The sequence below is a fragment of the Parus major genome, chromosome 7, assembly GCF_001522545.3.
Source record: "Parus major isolate Abel chromosome 7, Parus_major1.1, whole genome shotgun sequence".
NCBI lineage: Eukaryota > Metazoa > Chordata > Aves > Passeriformes > Paridae > Parus > Parus major.
This window is the reverse complement of record NC_031776.1, coordinates 2,992,886-3,005,037: the sequence shown is the minus strand read 5'-3', so window position 1 is coordinate 3,005,037 and position 12,152 is coordinate 2,992,886. Positions and strand designations below refer to the sequence as shown.

At 41.2% G+C, this 12,152-nt stretch overlaps 1 protein-coding gene across 3 annotated transcripts in view; it reads left to right on the top strand.

Moving 5' to 3' along the window:
* Positions 1 to 12,152, top strand: part of SPAG16 (sperm associated antigen 16) — a 359,993-nt gene that overhangs the window by 160,536 nt on the left and 187,305 nt on the right. For all 3 annotated transcript variants that reach the window (XM_033516153.1, XM_015635568.3, XM_033516152.1), the window contains exon 11: positions 5,653 to 5,796. In XM_033516153.1, the coding sequence (XP_033372044.1) occupies positions 5,653 to 5,796 (144 nt within the window). The remainder of the gene's footprint in view (positions 1 to 5,652; positions 5,797 to 12,152) is intronic.

The following is a 12,152-nucleotide window of genomic DNA, read 5'->3' as shown; positions in this document are numbered from 1 at the left end:
TGGCAGTACTCCTGGTACTGCATAATTGAGGAATATGCATGTGTCTTTAAAGGATGAGACCTTTGAAAACATGCAGATCAACAGCATAGTTTTGACTTTTTTCTCAGATTTGATCCAGGGATAAACTTTGTTAAGAAGAAGACAATTTTATGTTGGCACAGCATGTACACAGTCAGATTTAATGCAGTAAAACCTGGGCAGCTTACAACACTCACTTAATACAAATTGATGCATTTTGATAATTGCACATGGAGTAGATAAACAGAAAGTGATCAGAGAACACCACAAAATGGGTGTTCTGAATTTATCACAGCTGTGTCTGCATCAGGGACTTACAGTAATGTATTTAACACAATTCTTTTTAGAGGCATTTTATACTGTAGGGAGAGTCCACTTCCTGAAGTTATTTCTTTTTGAGAGGAGAACTGGGTTTGCCAGGTTAGAAAGTGTGTGAATTTATTCCACTTCACAGGAATAAATATGTTTGCTGCTGCTCTGTGACTGAGAATGAAGATTCTGTGTGTGTGGGGACTAGAAAAAGTCCATAAACTTGACTGTGAATTAGGAAGTTGCTCAGCGTCTCGAGATACAAGTTCAAGTTTCTGGTAGACTGTTTTCTCATTATTTCCTAGGGTTTACCAAGGTCTGCTGGGCAGTCTAGAAGGTTAACTTCAGGTGTGTTGAGATTCTAGCAAGTTTTCTGCCTCCCAAATCCTGAGTCATAAGAGCTTGGGAAGCAGCCAGGAATTTCAGCAGACAGGATCGGGTTTTTTATGCATCCCTCTGACTGAGATCTATCACTGACTTCCAGATGGGCATTTACATAAATGAAACAAAAGATAGGAGCTTTCTGCTCTGAGTATTTTCCCTTTCTTATATTATTTAATGGTTTGTTTTTTGTTTTATTTTTTCTTTATCCTTTTTTTTTTTGGTCTATTTTAGCTCTTCTTTTCTCTATTGAAAGCATTTTTCGCCTCTTCCATTTTGTCAAGAAAAGATAAATTTTAAGACCTTGAACAGGAATGCAAGCTATTCAGTTATGCTATGGTTGCACAATAAAACCCTGAATTAAATGTCAATGTTATAATTATTACTGAAGAATGCTGTCAGATGAGATCAGGTTACTCAAGCCAAGAGAAAAAAGGTGATAGAAATGACAATATTAGAGAGATGATGTTCAGAGAAGGCATGTTAGGATGAGTTGCAACAGGCAGAATGATTGATTAGGCTGTTGTGATGTGTTTAGCATTAATTTTTTGGCAGTTTTATCTTAGCTGAGAGCATTTGTCTGGTGGTTTGTCCCTTTTCTCTGGCCTGTTTGGGCTCCATGGGTGCCCTGCTTCCCTCAGGATGCTGCTGCTCACCTTGGATTTCCTCATCCTCACCCAGCAGCACGTAGGTAAGGAAGGAAATAAGGGATGTGCTGCAGCAGAAGGGTGATCTTTGTGTTTCCTATCATTCCCTTTCCCCTCTGGAAGCGAGGGAATTTCCATGACCTCAATCAGCAGTGAGGTGGAAATGGAGCTTCCCTTGTGTAGTGTGAGCCCTACTCATTTCCCTGTGATAAATGTGCAGGCTGCCCCTGTTTGAAGGAGATCCTGGGGAGCATTGGCCATCCCACACACACCCAGCAGCTATTCCTGAGCCCAGCATGGGTGGCAGTGGCCAAGTGGCAGCTCAAAAGTTGAGTGGGAGCTCCAAGGTGGGAAAACGTGGTCAGGTTGTGCAGTTCACACATCCATTGCCACAGGAACAGTTCCTAATGCTCTGCTTAGTTTGTCCTTTGTCTCAGCACAACTGGCTCACATCCAGCAAAATCAGGCCTGGAATAAAACTTTGGCTTTTACAAACTCTGTAGGTTTTTAGGGTGCAGTCCAGCAATATAACTATGTGCATGTGAACAATATCACTGATTTCAGTAGGGCTGTTGATGGCCTCTTATTTATATATATTTGTTCTTGTCTGAGACTGTAACCAGTATCCATCCTCTGGAATTCACTGCATTTCGTGTCCTTGCCTCCAAAACCCACCCCAATGGCAGAGAAAGAAATATCAGCAATTTCCCAACAGTTTTCACTACAAAACCAAGGTTTTCAGCCAGTTGTAACTTTACCCAAATACAACTTCTCAGCCCAAAATTTCCTGTTCTAGGTATGATGAGCAAGGCAGATTTTTTGTGTAGGAAAATATTGGCTGAAATCTTTCTGTCGCTAGGAAAATTGCATTTAGGGTTATTTTTAATCTTGCAGGAACTCTGCTGCTCTCATATTTTGGAGCAAGAAATGCAGCAGAAGAGCTTTCTGGTCTGAGAGCAGCTACTGGCATTAACAAGAAACCTCTTTGCCAGTACCTGGGAATGCAAATAAATTTGATCAAATCATGAAGTTCTAAAAATTACATATCAAAAGCAATATTCAGTACAATGCTGTATTAGAATTTGGCAGCTGAATGCTGTCTATATTGAGAACATATTTTTCTGAATAAATCCTGAATGTGATTCCATAGAAAACTGGATTTTGTCCTTGTTCCTGCCACAGAGAAACTGTGTGAGGCTGGATAAGTCACTTAGGAGTACTGATCTGGTTGTTAATTTTGCATTTTTCATTCTGTGAGTGCCTAATTTTGAGACAATTTAAGTTAGGTTTTTATTTCACATACAAGCAGTGTCAGTTTTGTGTGTGGAATGACCAGTCCTTCTCCTAACCCATCTACCTGGGTAATACCTGAGGGTGTGCTGAGATGGTTCCAGTGTTTCAGAAACCCTGGTGCCAGGAAGATTTCCTCCACATGGATCTAAGATCTGCCCTCCCTCAAGTTAATGTGTGTATTAAACACCCAGCTGATGTTCCCCAGACAGCTCTGGGTGCAGCACTTTCTGACCTGAAGGTTGATTTTATGTGTGCAGTGCTCAAGTGTGGAACATCCTGAGACTGAAAGTAGTTTGCATCTGAAGATACTGTATTTTTATTTATGGCTCAGTCAAAATAAATTAAAATAATCAATGATTGTTTTGAAAGCAAATTACTGGGAGTACTATATATCTACCATGGCAAGTGCTGAAGAGATGAGAATGTCTTATAAAGCCCCAGTGAGTTGTGTAAACAAGGGTATTTATATACTCAACAGCAGCAAATCTCTGAGAGGGTTTTTTTTGTTGGGTTTGTTTTTTTCTTGGCTGAGTCTCCACTGATCCCACTTTATCCCAAAGGAGGAGGAGGAGAAAACTAATGTTCCTATCACACATGTTCCATTATTGATTTCCATTCCAATCCACCCAAAGTCTTCTGTGCTGGAAATAATTAGACCCTGTGAACAGAGATGAAGCAAAAATCTATACAATGCTGGATTGCCAGAAATGAAGACAAGGGTGCCTAATTAATGCTGCATATAGAATGCCTTTTGGATGAATGGGCTTCCCTCTCTCAGAAGCAGCTCAACAGCAGTTGTGTCACAAATTTGCAGTTAATTAAATGATGTTCACTGTGTGCCTGTAAAAATGGCATGGAGGAAGAAAAACATTGGACGGCAGCAGCATTTTACAAAAGCTCTTCAATTTAAAGGAAAGACTGTGAAAAACAAATTTGCAGCGTTCCTATAGACAGCAAGATATTTTCTTCTGTATTAAATTCACTTTATGGATTTTCCCAAAGCTCCATGGCAGTGTGTGGTCAGTGCAGAAGTTTGAGCATTTCAGAAGTTGGGCTGGAAGTGTGTTGGGAGGGTTGAGGGTAGGCAGAACGCTCCTGGGAGCTGGGGCAGGATGGATGAGAGCACAGCTGCAGCATGGCCAGGGTGTAAGGATTGTTCAGGAGAGTCAGGGTCCAGAGGAAGACACCAGGTAAAATTTTCTCTGCATCAAAGGTGAACTGAAGGTGATCTAAGGCTGTGTAATGCACCTTGGGAGCTGAGAAGGCAGATCTTTAGGAAGAATGTAAGAGAGCTGATGGAAAGGCTTCACAACAGCCCCCACTAAGACCAGAAGAATCTGGAGGGAAAAACTGGAAGGGATCTGAAGTGTCTGAAGCAGGTTAAGAGAGAAATGTCAGCTGTGTGCACATTCAGATAGCAGCAGTGAGTTTGTTGGTGCCTCAGAGGTCTCCCAAGTAGAAGAATTCTGGGACAGCTCTTCTCATCCTGTAATTTGCAGGCCACTGGTGCAAAGCCTTTAATTCTCTCCTTTTATCTCTATTCCCCTCTTGCTCTTCTAGATATCTGTTGTGGCCAATCTAAGTGATACAACTGCTCCCTGGGCATCTCTGGAGAATTTAAATAGCATCATTCACTCCTTCTCTTTTTTCCTATAAATGTAGAGGAAATTTATCCTTTTTAGGAAAAGATAGAAAACATTTTTTCCTAAGAAACTGGAGAATGAGTAAATCCCAGGCTCCTTGCTCGAGCAGATGGATTCAGCTGATGAGTCTGTAGGAGTCTTCCTAGGCTGGGCATTAAACTGCAAGAATAGATGTTTTCTGATGAAATTCTAGTTGGCATAAATATATCTTTAGCATGGATTTGATAGAGGGAATTATTTTTCCCAGTATAGTAGATGCTGTGGTTCTGGTTTAGGATTTTGTGAAATAATTTGAGTGCAGGAGAAAGGTACTAATAAAAAAAGAGATTGATATTGTGCCTTCTAAGTCCTCTCTTTTCTTCCTATTTGGGTGCTTGGCATTGTCTCTCTCTCCTCTCATTCTGCTTTAATAAGCATTTTTCTCTCCAAGCTGTCGGCCCTCTGATGCACAGCAGAACTAGGTGCACACACAGGTTGTGATTCCTCTGCCCATTATTGCAGTTTGATTCTGAACTCCAGATCTAATCTGTCTAAATAAGCCACTCCTGGGACCAAAGTCAACTACTAAAACTTTTTGATGTTCAACAAATAGTAAGGCATTACAATGATTTAAATCAAATAACCAAATCCATATGAAATACACTACTTGTTATCTTTCCAACAGATTGATTTTCTTCCCTGGATCCATTTTAAGCAGCACTGCAGTTGCTAAATCAAAAATAAACTGAGTTTTCAGTCTAGGGGCGTGTTAAGTGTATGATTTCCATTACATCGCAGTGTGCTACACATTAAAAATGAAAACATGGAACACATTCAGAGTACAGAATTGGAATGAATTTTCTGACCTAGTCCCAGTGAATGGGGTATAAAGTGCTGGCAATCACAGTAGCTCCTGGACTGTAGTTATCATTTGAGTTATTTCACAGTGGTAGGAGACTTTACACCTGTGGACACAAGTGGGGACAGGCTGACATCGGTGCTTTTTGGAATTATTTTGGATAAATAGGAAAGTTAATCATGTTGGTGCAGCTTGTTACCCTCTTGCATGTTTGTTAGAGCATGACCTAACAAAGTATTTCAAAGCATTTTTTGAGTGTTAAGTGGAACTTCAAGAGAGTGTGAAAACAATTCTGGTCTCACAGAAATCAGTCTTGTTCTTTTTTCTTCAGCAGCAGCAGCAGCAGCAGCTCATCTCCACAGCATGTATTTTGAATTCTCATGAGCTTAGAAAGCATCGCTGTTTGCTCAGTCCATAAAGAATCAGACTCCTGGGGCTATTGCCCTGAGTTAAATGGTTCTTATGTATTTCACATAAAATGGAACTGGTACAAAACATAACCTGCCTTTCTTTTCTCCTGCAGCTTGGCTTTACACCCCCGCAAAAACATCGTGCTGAGCGGCAGCGATGACCGCCTGTGGAAGACGTGGGGCTTCCCTGATGGGAACATCCTCCTGACAGGGGAAGGACACACAGATTGGATCTCAGGATGCTGCTTCAGGCCCAGGTCAGTGCCTAGAGTCCCTGAACCGGCCCTGCTCCCTCCAGGAGCTCCTTCATTCACTGCCTGCTTCACTGCCTCTCTGTTCTCAGGGGGACCTTGCACTCTCTGCTGAATTCCCAAACGCAGATAAAATCTTCCTCTGCCTTTCACAGTGTTGACTTTAGACTGATTGCTTTCAGTGTTTTGTACATCTTAAACTCTGCCCCCGTGGCAGTGCATGTAACAAGGAGTAATAAGCTTTTCAGGTCTTGCTGTATTCATTTTTCCCCTGTTCATGCACTATGGCAAACATGGTCCCATTATTAATAATGCTGATTGACTTCTTGTATTACGCATTATTTGTCATATGACTTAGAGTATCTGGGCTTACCTAGAGAATAAGAATATGAGCTTTCCTGCCCTTTCATCATATGGATTTGAAGCTGAATAAATAAATGAAAGTGAACACTGAAAATAAAAATTAAATATTTAAGTTACAAGGGTCATGGAAATAGGGCCAACATGAGTTAGATTTTTTTGTCTTTCTGTTGAAAAATAGGACACCATTTTACTCTCAAAACTAAAATCCATTGGATAAGGCTGAGCTTCTATATTTTGAAATTACTTTGCATCAGATTTGTGAGGCAGCAGTTTAAATAGAGTTCTTTACTGTTAATATAATAAAGGTCTCCCAGGCTATTCACCTGAGGCTCGCTTATAAAAGGAGCATTATTAAGCCTTCAACCTTGTATTTTCATTGTGTTTATTTTATGAAGCAGTATTAGTTCTCTTCTTCATGAGGAGGAAATGTATCCTATTTAATTTCATGGTTCCTCCTGATTTCTGAGTTTGTAATGAGCTACCAAAGGCACACACAGTCCTCTAAACACAAGAAAATCCCCTCCTTCTTTTCAAAACCTCAAGAACCAGGAGTCACGCTTTCTGAGATGAATTAAACATGCACTTACTCTTCTCTTGCATCACTTTCTCCTAAGAAAAACAGGCTTTTTCTCAAGATGCTTGTGTTTTCACTGTGTTCTCTTTTTCATGTGTATATCCTTAGAAATAATTACCTTTAAAAGAAGAGGATAATTTAACTTAAATAATTGCATATAATACAGGAGGAGAGAAATGGAAGGCTCAGCTTCTTGTTTTAAGGTGGTAGGAAAATTTGTCAAGTGCTGCATGACAGATTTCAGAGTTTGTTAGTGCTGGGCATGGTTGAAACTTGCAGGTAAACAGAATGCTGCCTTTTCCTCTTACCTGTTGTGAATATAAAACTTAGCACAGGGGAAGAAAGGGAAATACAATTAGAAGAGCATGTTATCATTTATAAAGCTGCTGGGCATACTAATCAGATTTCGATAATGCATTGTTACCATGACACCCACTGACTCAGAGGCTCAAAACTATTTTCTCATTAGTCTTTGACCAGAATACAGTCCTTTCAATAGGCTTTCCTATTTCTCATTCAATTATTGAAATTAAAATGAGTCGAGGTACATCATTATTCTCTTGCAGTATAAATTGACTCCTGCTGAATGCTCTGGAGTGATTCAAAAGCAGTGCTGTTAAAATATTGTCTTCTGTTACTGCATAAAATATATAATGTGGCAGAATACATTTAATCATATTTTTAATTTTTTTAATATATTTTCTTAGATAGAAGACTTTTATATATCTGTTTTGCCCAGAAGCAAAACCAATTAAGTAAAAATGAAGAGTTCTAATAGATTTCTTTTTCTTTTTCTGGAATCAAATGTAGATAACTTCTAGTTTTGTTCCCATTTTATAATTTGAAATTATGTTCACCCCAGAAATGGAAAAGAAAAAATATTTTTGTGCCACCGGGTTATTTAATGGTGACCTGGGTAGAACTTCCATAACTCTATAGTCTTTCCTGTTTGTCCTCTGTGAAATCACTTCCCCTCTCTGTTTCTTCTCTCTCTGTAAAGTCAGGTTTAGAGCAACCTCCACCTCTGGTGTGTGAAGTGTTCTGTGTGCAGCCACACGTGAGTGTGCTGTCAGATCATCTGGTGCAGCATCGTGCAGTAACCCACACCCTGACACCCAGGCACGAATGATTTGAGGAGAGCTGTGGTGGCCATTTAACTTTTGCACATACAAAGGACTTAAAATCCCAGATATCTGGGGGGTTATGTGCTCACAAAATGAGGAAAGGTCTTTCTCATGGTTGTCTCTGTGCCACCACTGTGTAAATAAGGGTAAAGCTGACAGTGTCACTGGTGGCTGGGAAGTTCTAGAAACTTGAAGCTAAAGTGCTGTTGGGTTTATATATCCACAGTGTCTCCAAGAGCCATGAAAGGACTTGGTTCTAGGAAGTAACAATAGCAAGGTACAGGTGTGTTTTAGGCTCTGGACCAGGTGTTACAGAAATGAGGATTGTCCTTAGGAGCTTTCCCAGGACTGGTGTACCACAGGGTCCTTGAGCATCATCACGGACCCTTAGGGGCAAAGAGATGTTGGATGGAGGAGTCTTCCCCCCCACACCCCACTGACAATGTGCTTCATTCCACAATGATTTTTTTGCTGAAAACCACCTCCCTTTCACTTGTGATCAAAGCAGGATGAGGTGAGACTGTGCTGAGGCTCCAGGGCTGCCGCTGTGTTGCTCCTGGGTCAGCACAAAGGGTCTGGGTGCCCCACGTGCTCTCCCTGCATTGTCTCCCAGGACAGGGGATGAAGGGCAAGCAGCCTGACTTTGTGCATATGGGGAGAGCAGAGCAGCTCCCTGCAGATCTGAGAGTAAAGCATTGCCTTAATATTTTAAAATGAAACTTCAAACAGGTGCTGTCATCTGCAGCTGGGAGGAGGGAGGAGAACAGTGCTTCCTTCTTTGAAACTCGGGTGACACTTGGTCAACTTCAAAAAAAAAAACCAGTGTTTTTACTGTGGTCTGGCTGAACACTGCTTTGCAGATGAATTAGCTGTTTCAAGCTCCTGTGACTGTTGAAAAATTCAATATTTTTCAGCTTGCCTTTTCTAGATGTGAAGGAATGAGGGAGACAATGTCTCCTGTCATAGTCATACTTAGAGGCTTTGTGGTAAGAAACTGGAGAGCTGGGGAAGAGCTGTGTAGTGCAGCTGTGGGTGCCAGGTGACTGGAATATTTGAAACAGCAGAGAAAAATCTGCATCCCTGCCAGTTTTCTGAATAAGCTGAGGATGTAATGCTGTACCTTTAAGGACCATACTCTAATTACACAAAGATATTTCATGGCATGTACTAGATTTATTTATCTTTGTTACTAACCTTCTTGGGTGGCTAAAGAGACAAGCTCTGCAGAATAGCAGAGGTGTGTGTTAATGTCTGATAAAATCCCAGTGAACAGTAAAATATTGTATTCTTGCCCTGCATGTGGGCTGGTACAATATGTAATATCTTTAATATATTCATTAATATTAATCAAGTCAACTCTTCTAAAATGTTTGTAGCCCTTTTCATGCAAACATGGTCTGGTTCTGTGGAATACAATGAATTTCTGAACTGAAGTGCAAACTGTAGGTTCTTGAAGCTATTTAAAACTTGCACTGAGAGTTGTCAGATTGTCAACTCTTTTGTAATGTCCTGTTCCCATAAGAAAGAAGCAGAGTTTCTCAGGTGTTCCTCAGTTACTAAGGAAAGAAATCAGAACTGTTATCAATTTATTATTATATAAAAATTGCTGCAGCAATTGCCTTTAACTGGGTGGATTTTCTATAAGTTCTATTGCTGTTGGAAAACCTGGAGGCAGGTGCTACCTCCTCGGTAATTAATAAAAAAAAATGAAGGAAAAGATAGAATAAGTATGTTTATGCATCAAAAATGCAAATAAAGGAATGTCATGTTTTATACCCTAGAAGAAGGTGCCAGTGAGGGGAAGCAAGAGAAAGATGAGGTGCTGGGCTGAAAGAACAACCCATGTTTATCCAGAACAGAAGCAGCTCTGGGTGGTATTTCTCAAAAGGTGCTCCAGGTGGAAACCTGTGCATGGATAGAGGAATAGGACAACCTTGTAGCGAGAGAATTAGAAGAATATATGGAGGATGGATGTGAGGAATTGGAGAGAGATTGAATGAGCTGTGGAGGGAATGCTTCTCCAGGTGGGATTGAGCTCACACAAGAAGCTCTTCAGGGAATTTTGTAGCACATGGGAGCAGGCTGTGGGTAACTGAGCACTGTGGTGGCCTCTCCAGACCAAGTCCAAAATGTTGCTGACAATCCAGAATGGGGAAAAAGGACTGGGATAATGATATTTGCCCAAAGTTTTCAAGAGCAGTGTCTGATAAATATGAAATTGTATAAGACTCTATCAGAGTGGAAGTTATTTTGTCATCATACAAAAATTCTCAGAAAAGTTTTTACAAAATCTTCTTAAAAAGAAAATTCCTGAGCAGAATTGAAGTTAGAATAAACTTTGAAACCAAAATTAGTTCTTACTCAGGTAAGTCCCTAATTTTATTTTTTACATTATTTCACTTTTTTTTCAATCTTATCATTTGTGAAGAAGCTACCCATTGATGACTTTGTGTGGAAAAAGGATAGACTGAGAAGCCTGGCAGAAGAGCAATGGAGAAAGGGAGGGAGGGAGGGTGTGGAGAAACCTCTGGGGAGTGATGGGAACAAAGGCCAAAATTCAGGAGGGAGGGCAATCCCAGAAAGGAGAAGCAGCTGGGTTTGATCCAGGCAGGCTCAGATGTTCTGAGGCAGCAGGCACTGCTCCTTGCTCACTGCATCTCACAGGACTCTGTGCTTGGAGGGAAACATCGAGGAGCAAAAATCAGACTTGACAGCTTGACAGTTTCAGGCACCACTTGTGAATTTCTCAGTGGACACACCTTTGTAGTTTGAGAGCCCAAAGTGCTTTGATTATCAAGGTGAATTACAAGGTGTGCTTCTTTATTCATCTCCCACCTCTGCTTCTCTTGGCTGCCCACAGACTGTGTTGCTGAGGAGTGTCCCAGTCCTGGGAGGTGCTGAAGCATCAAATCCACACCAATCTTCTTGACAATCATAATATCCTCAGGTGTCAGTGTGTGGTGAGAAACATCTGCAGGGTATTAAGAGAGTCACACAAAATCTGATGCTAAAGATCAGTGACTGCTTTCTTAGTTACAAATTGCAAATAAACAGCTTTTAAATAGCTAAGATGGTACAGGGCCCACAAAGCCTTAGCAAATGAAAAGCTCTTGATGACATACAGAGAAGAGTACATTCTTTAGTCACAGTAGCAAAATAATTTAAAAAAATTCTACTAACATCAAATATATTTCTCCTTGTACTTTAAAAATTCCTAATGCCATTCTTCGATTCATTTTTATTTCCATGAGAGGAAGCATGAATTTTATATGTTATGTCATTTTGTTTAATGTACTGGCTTCCAAGATTTGATGCTGTAGTTATTTGATGAAACTAGAGGGACTTACAGAACAAACAGTCACTGCTGAAGTTATGATTCCAGGATCTACAAGATGTTGCTACACTCTAATGTTTGTTTGTTTTAGTGAAATGCAGCAGCATTTGTCTGCTTGGAAACTGTAATTTAACATTAAGCAGTGGGATTTGACTATGCTACTGCAGGCTCTTTCTTATTAGAGACCTTCACATATTCTTTTGGGCTCTGCAAAACAGCTGTCCACAGGAAGAAATTAAGAAAGGTTTGGAGTCAGTGATTTTAAAGTGTTGGTTTTTATCACCCATCCTTCAGAACCACTGCCCAGGCAGGGTCAGCAGCCACACCAAGGTGGCACTCTACATGTAAGCCAGCAGAACCAAAGGAAGCTCCTGGAGATGTTGAAACAGGAACAGGATGGAAATTCATTTTCATCAGGGACTGTTTCAAACCCCATTATGGAACAGTTTCAGCAGTGATATGCTCAGGGACCCTCCTGTTGTGCTCCAGATTGCTTTCCCACTGGTGTAAAGAGTTGTGTGGGCTTTTGTGGGATTACTGCCTGAGGTGATTTCCCATTGACTGACCTTTGGGGAAAGAAGTAAGAAACACCCATGGAAGTGATTTCTGTGAGAGAAGCTGCCGAGAGTCTCCTCTGTGCTTAGGACAGGCCAATAGCTGGCCAGTTCTGAGAACTGACAGCGCTTTGCACCATTTAGAAATTAGAGCTGCCTCTGTGACATCTACATTCTAAAAACCACAAGCCCAGGAAATCTCTCTTTGCTCCCAGCCTCAAAAGGCAGCAGAGCTGTGGTGAGGCCGGCCCTGCTCGCCCACGGCCTGTGCTCCTGAGGGAGGCCGGGCTGGAGCCCAGCGGCTCCCGGGCGGGGATGGAGGCTGTGGGACCCGGCCCCAGGCTGGGCCTGCCCACGGCTGCTGACATTCACTGACACTAAACCACCTCCCCAGCCTGCATGGACAGCTCCAG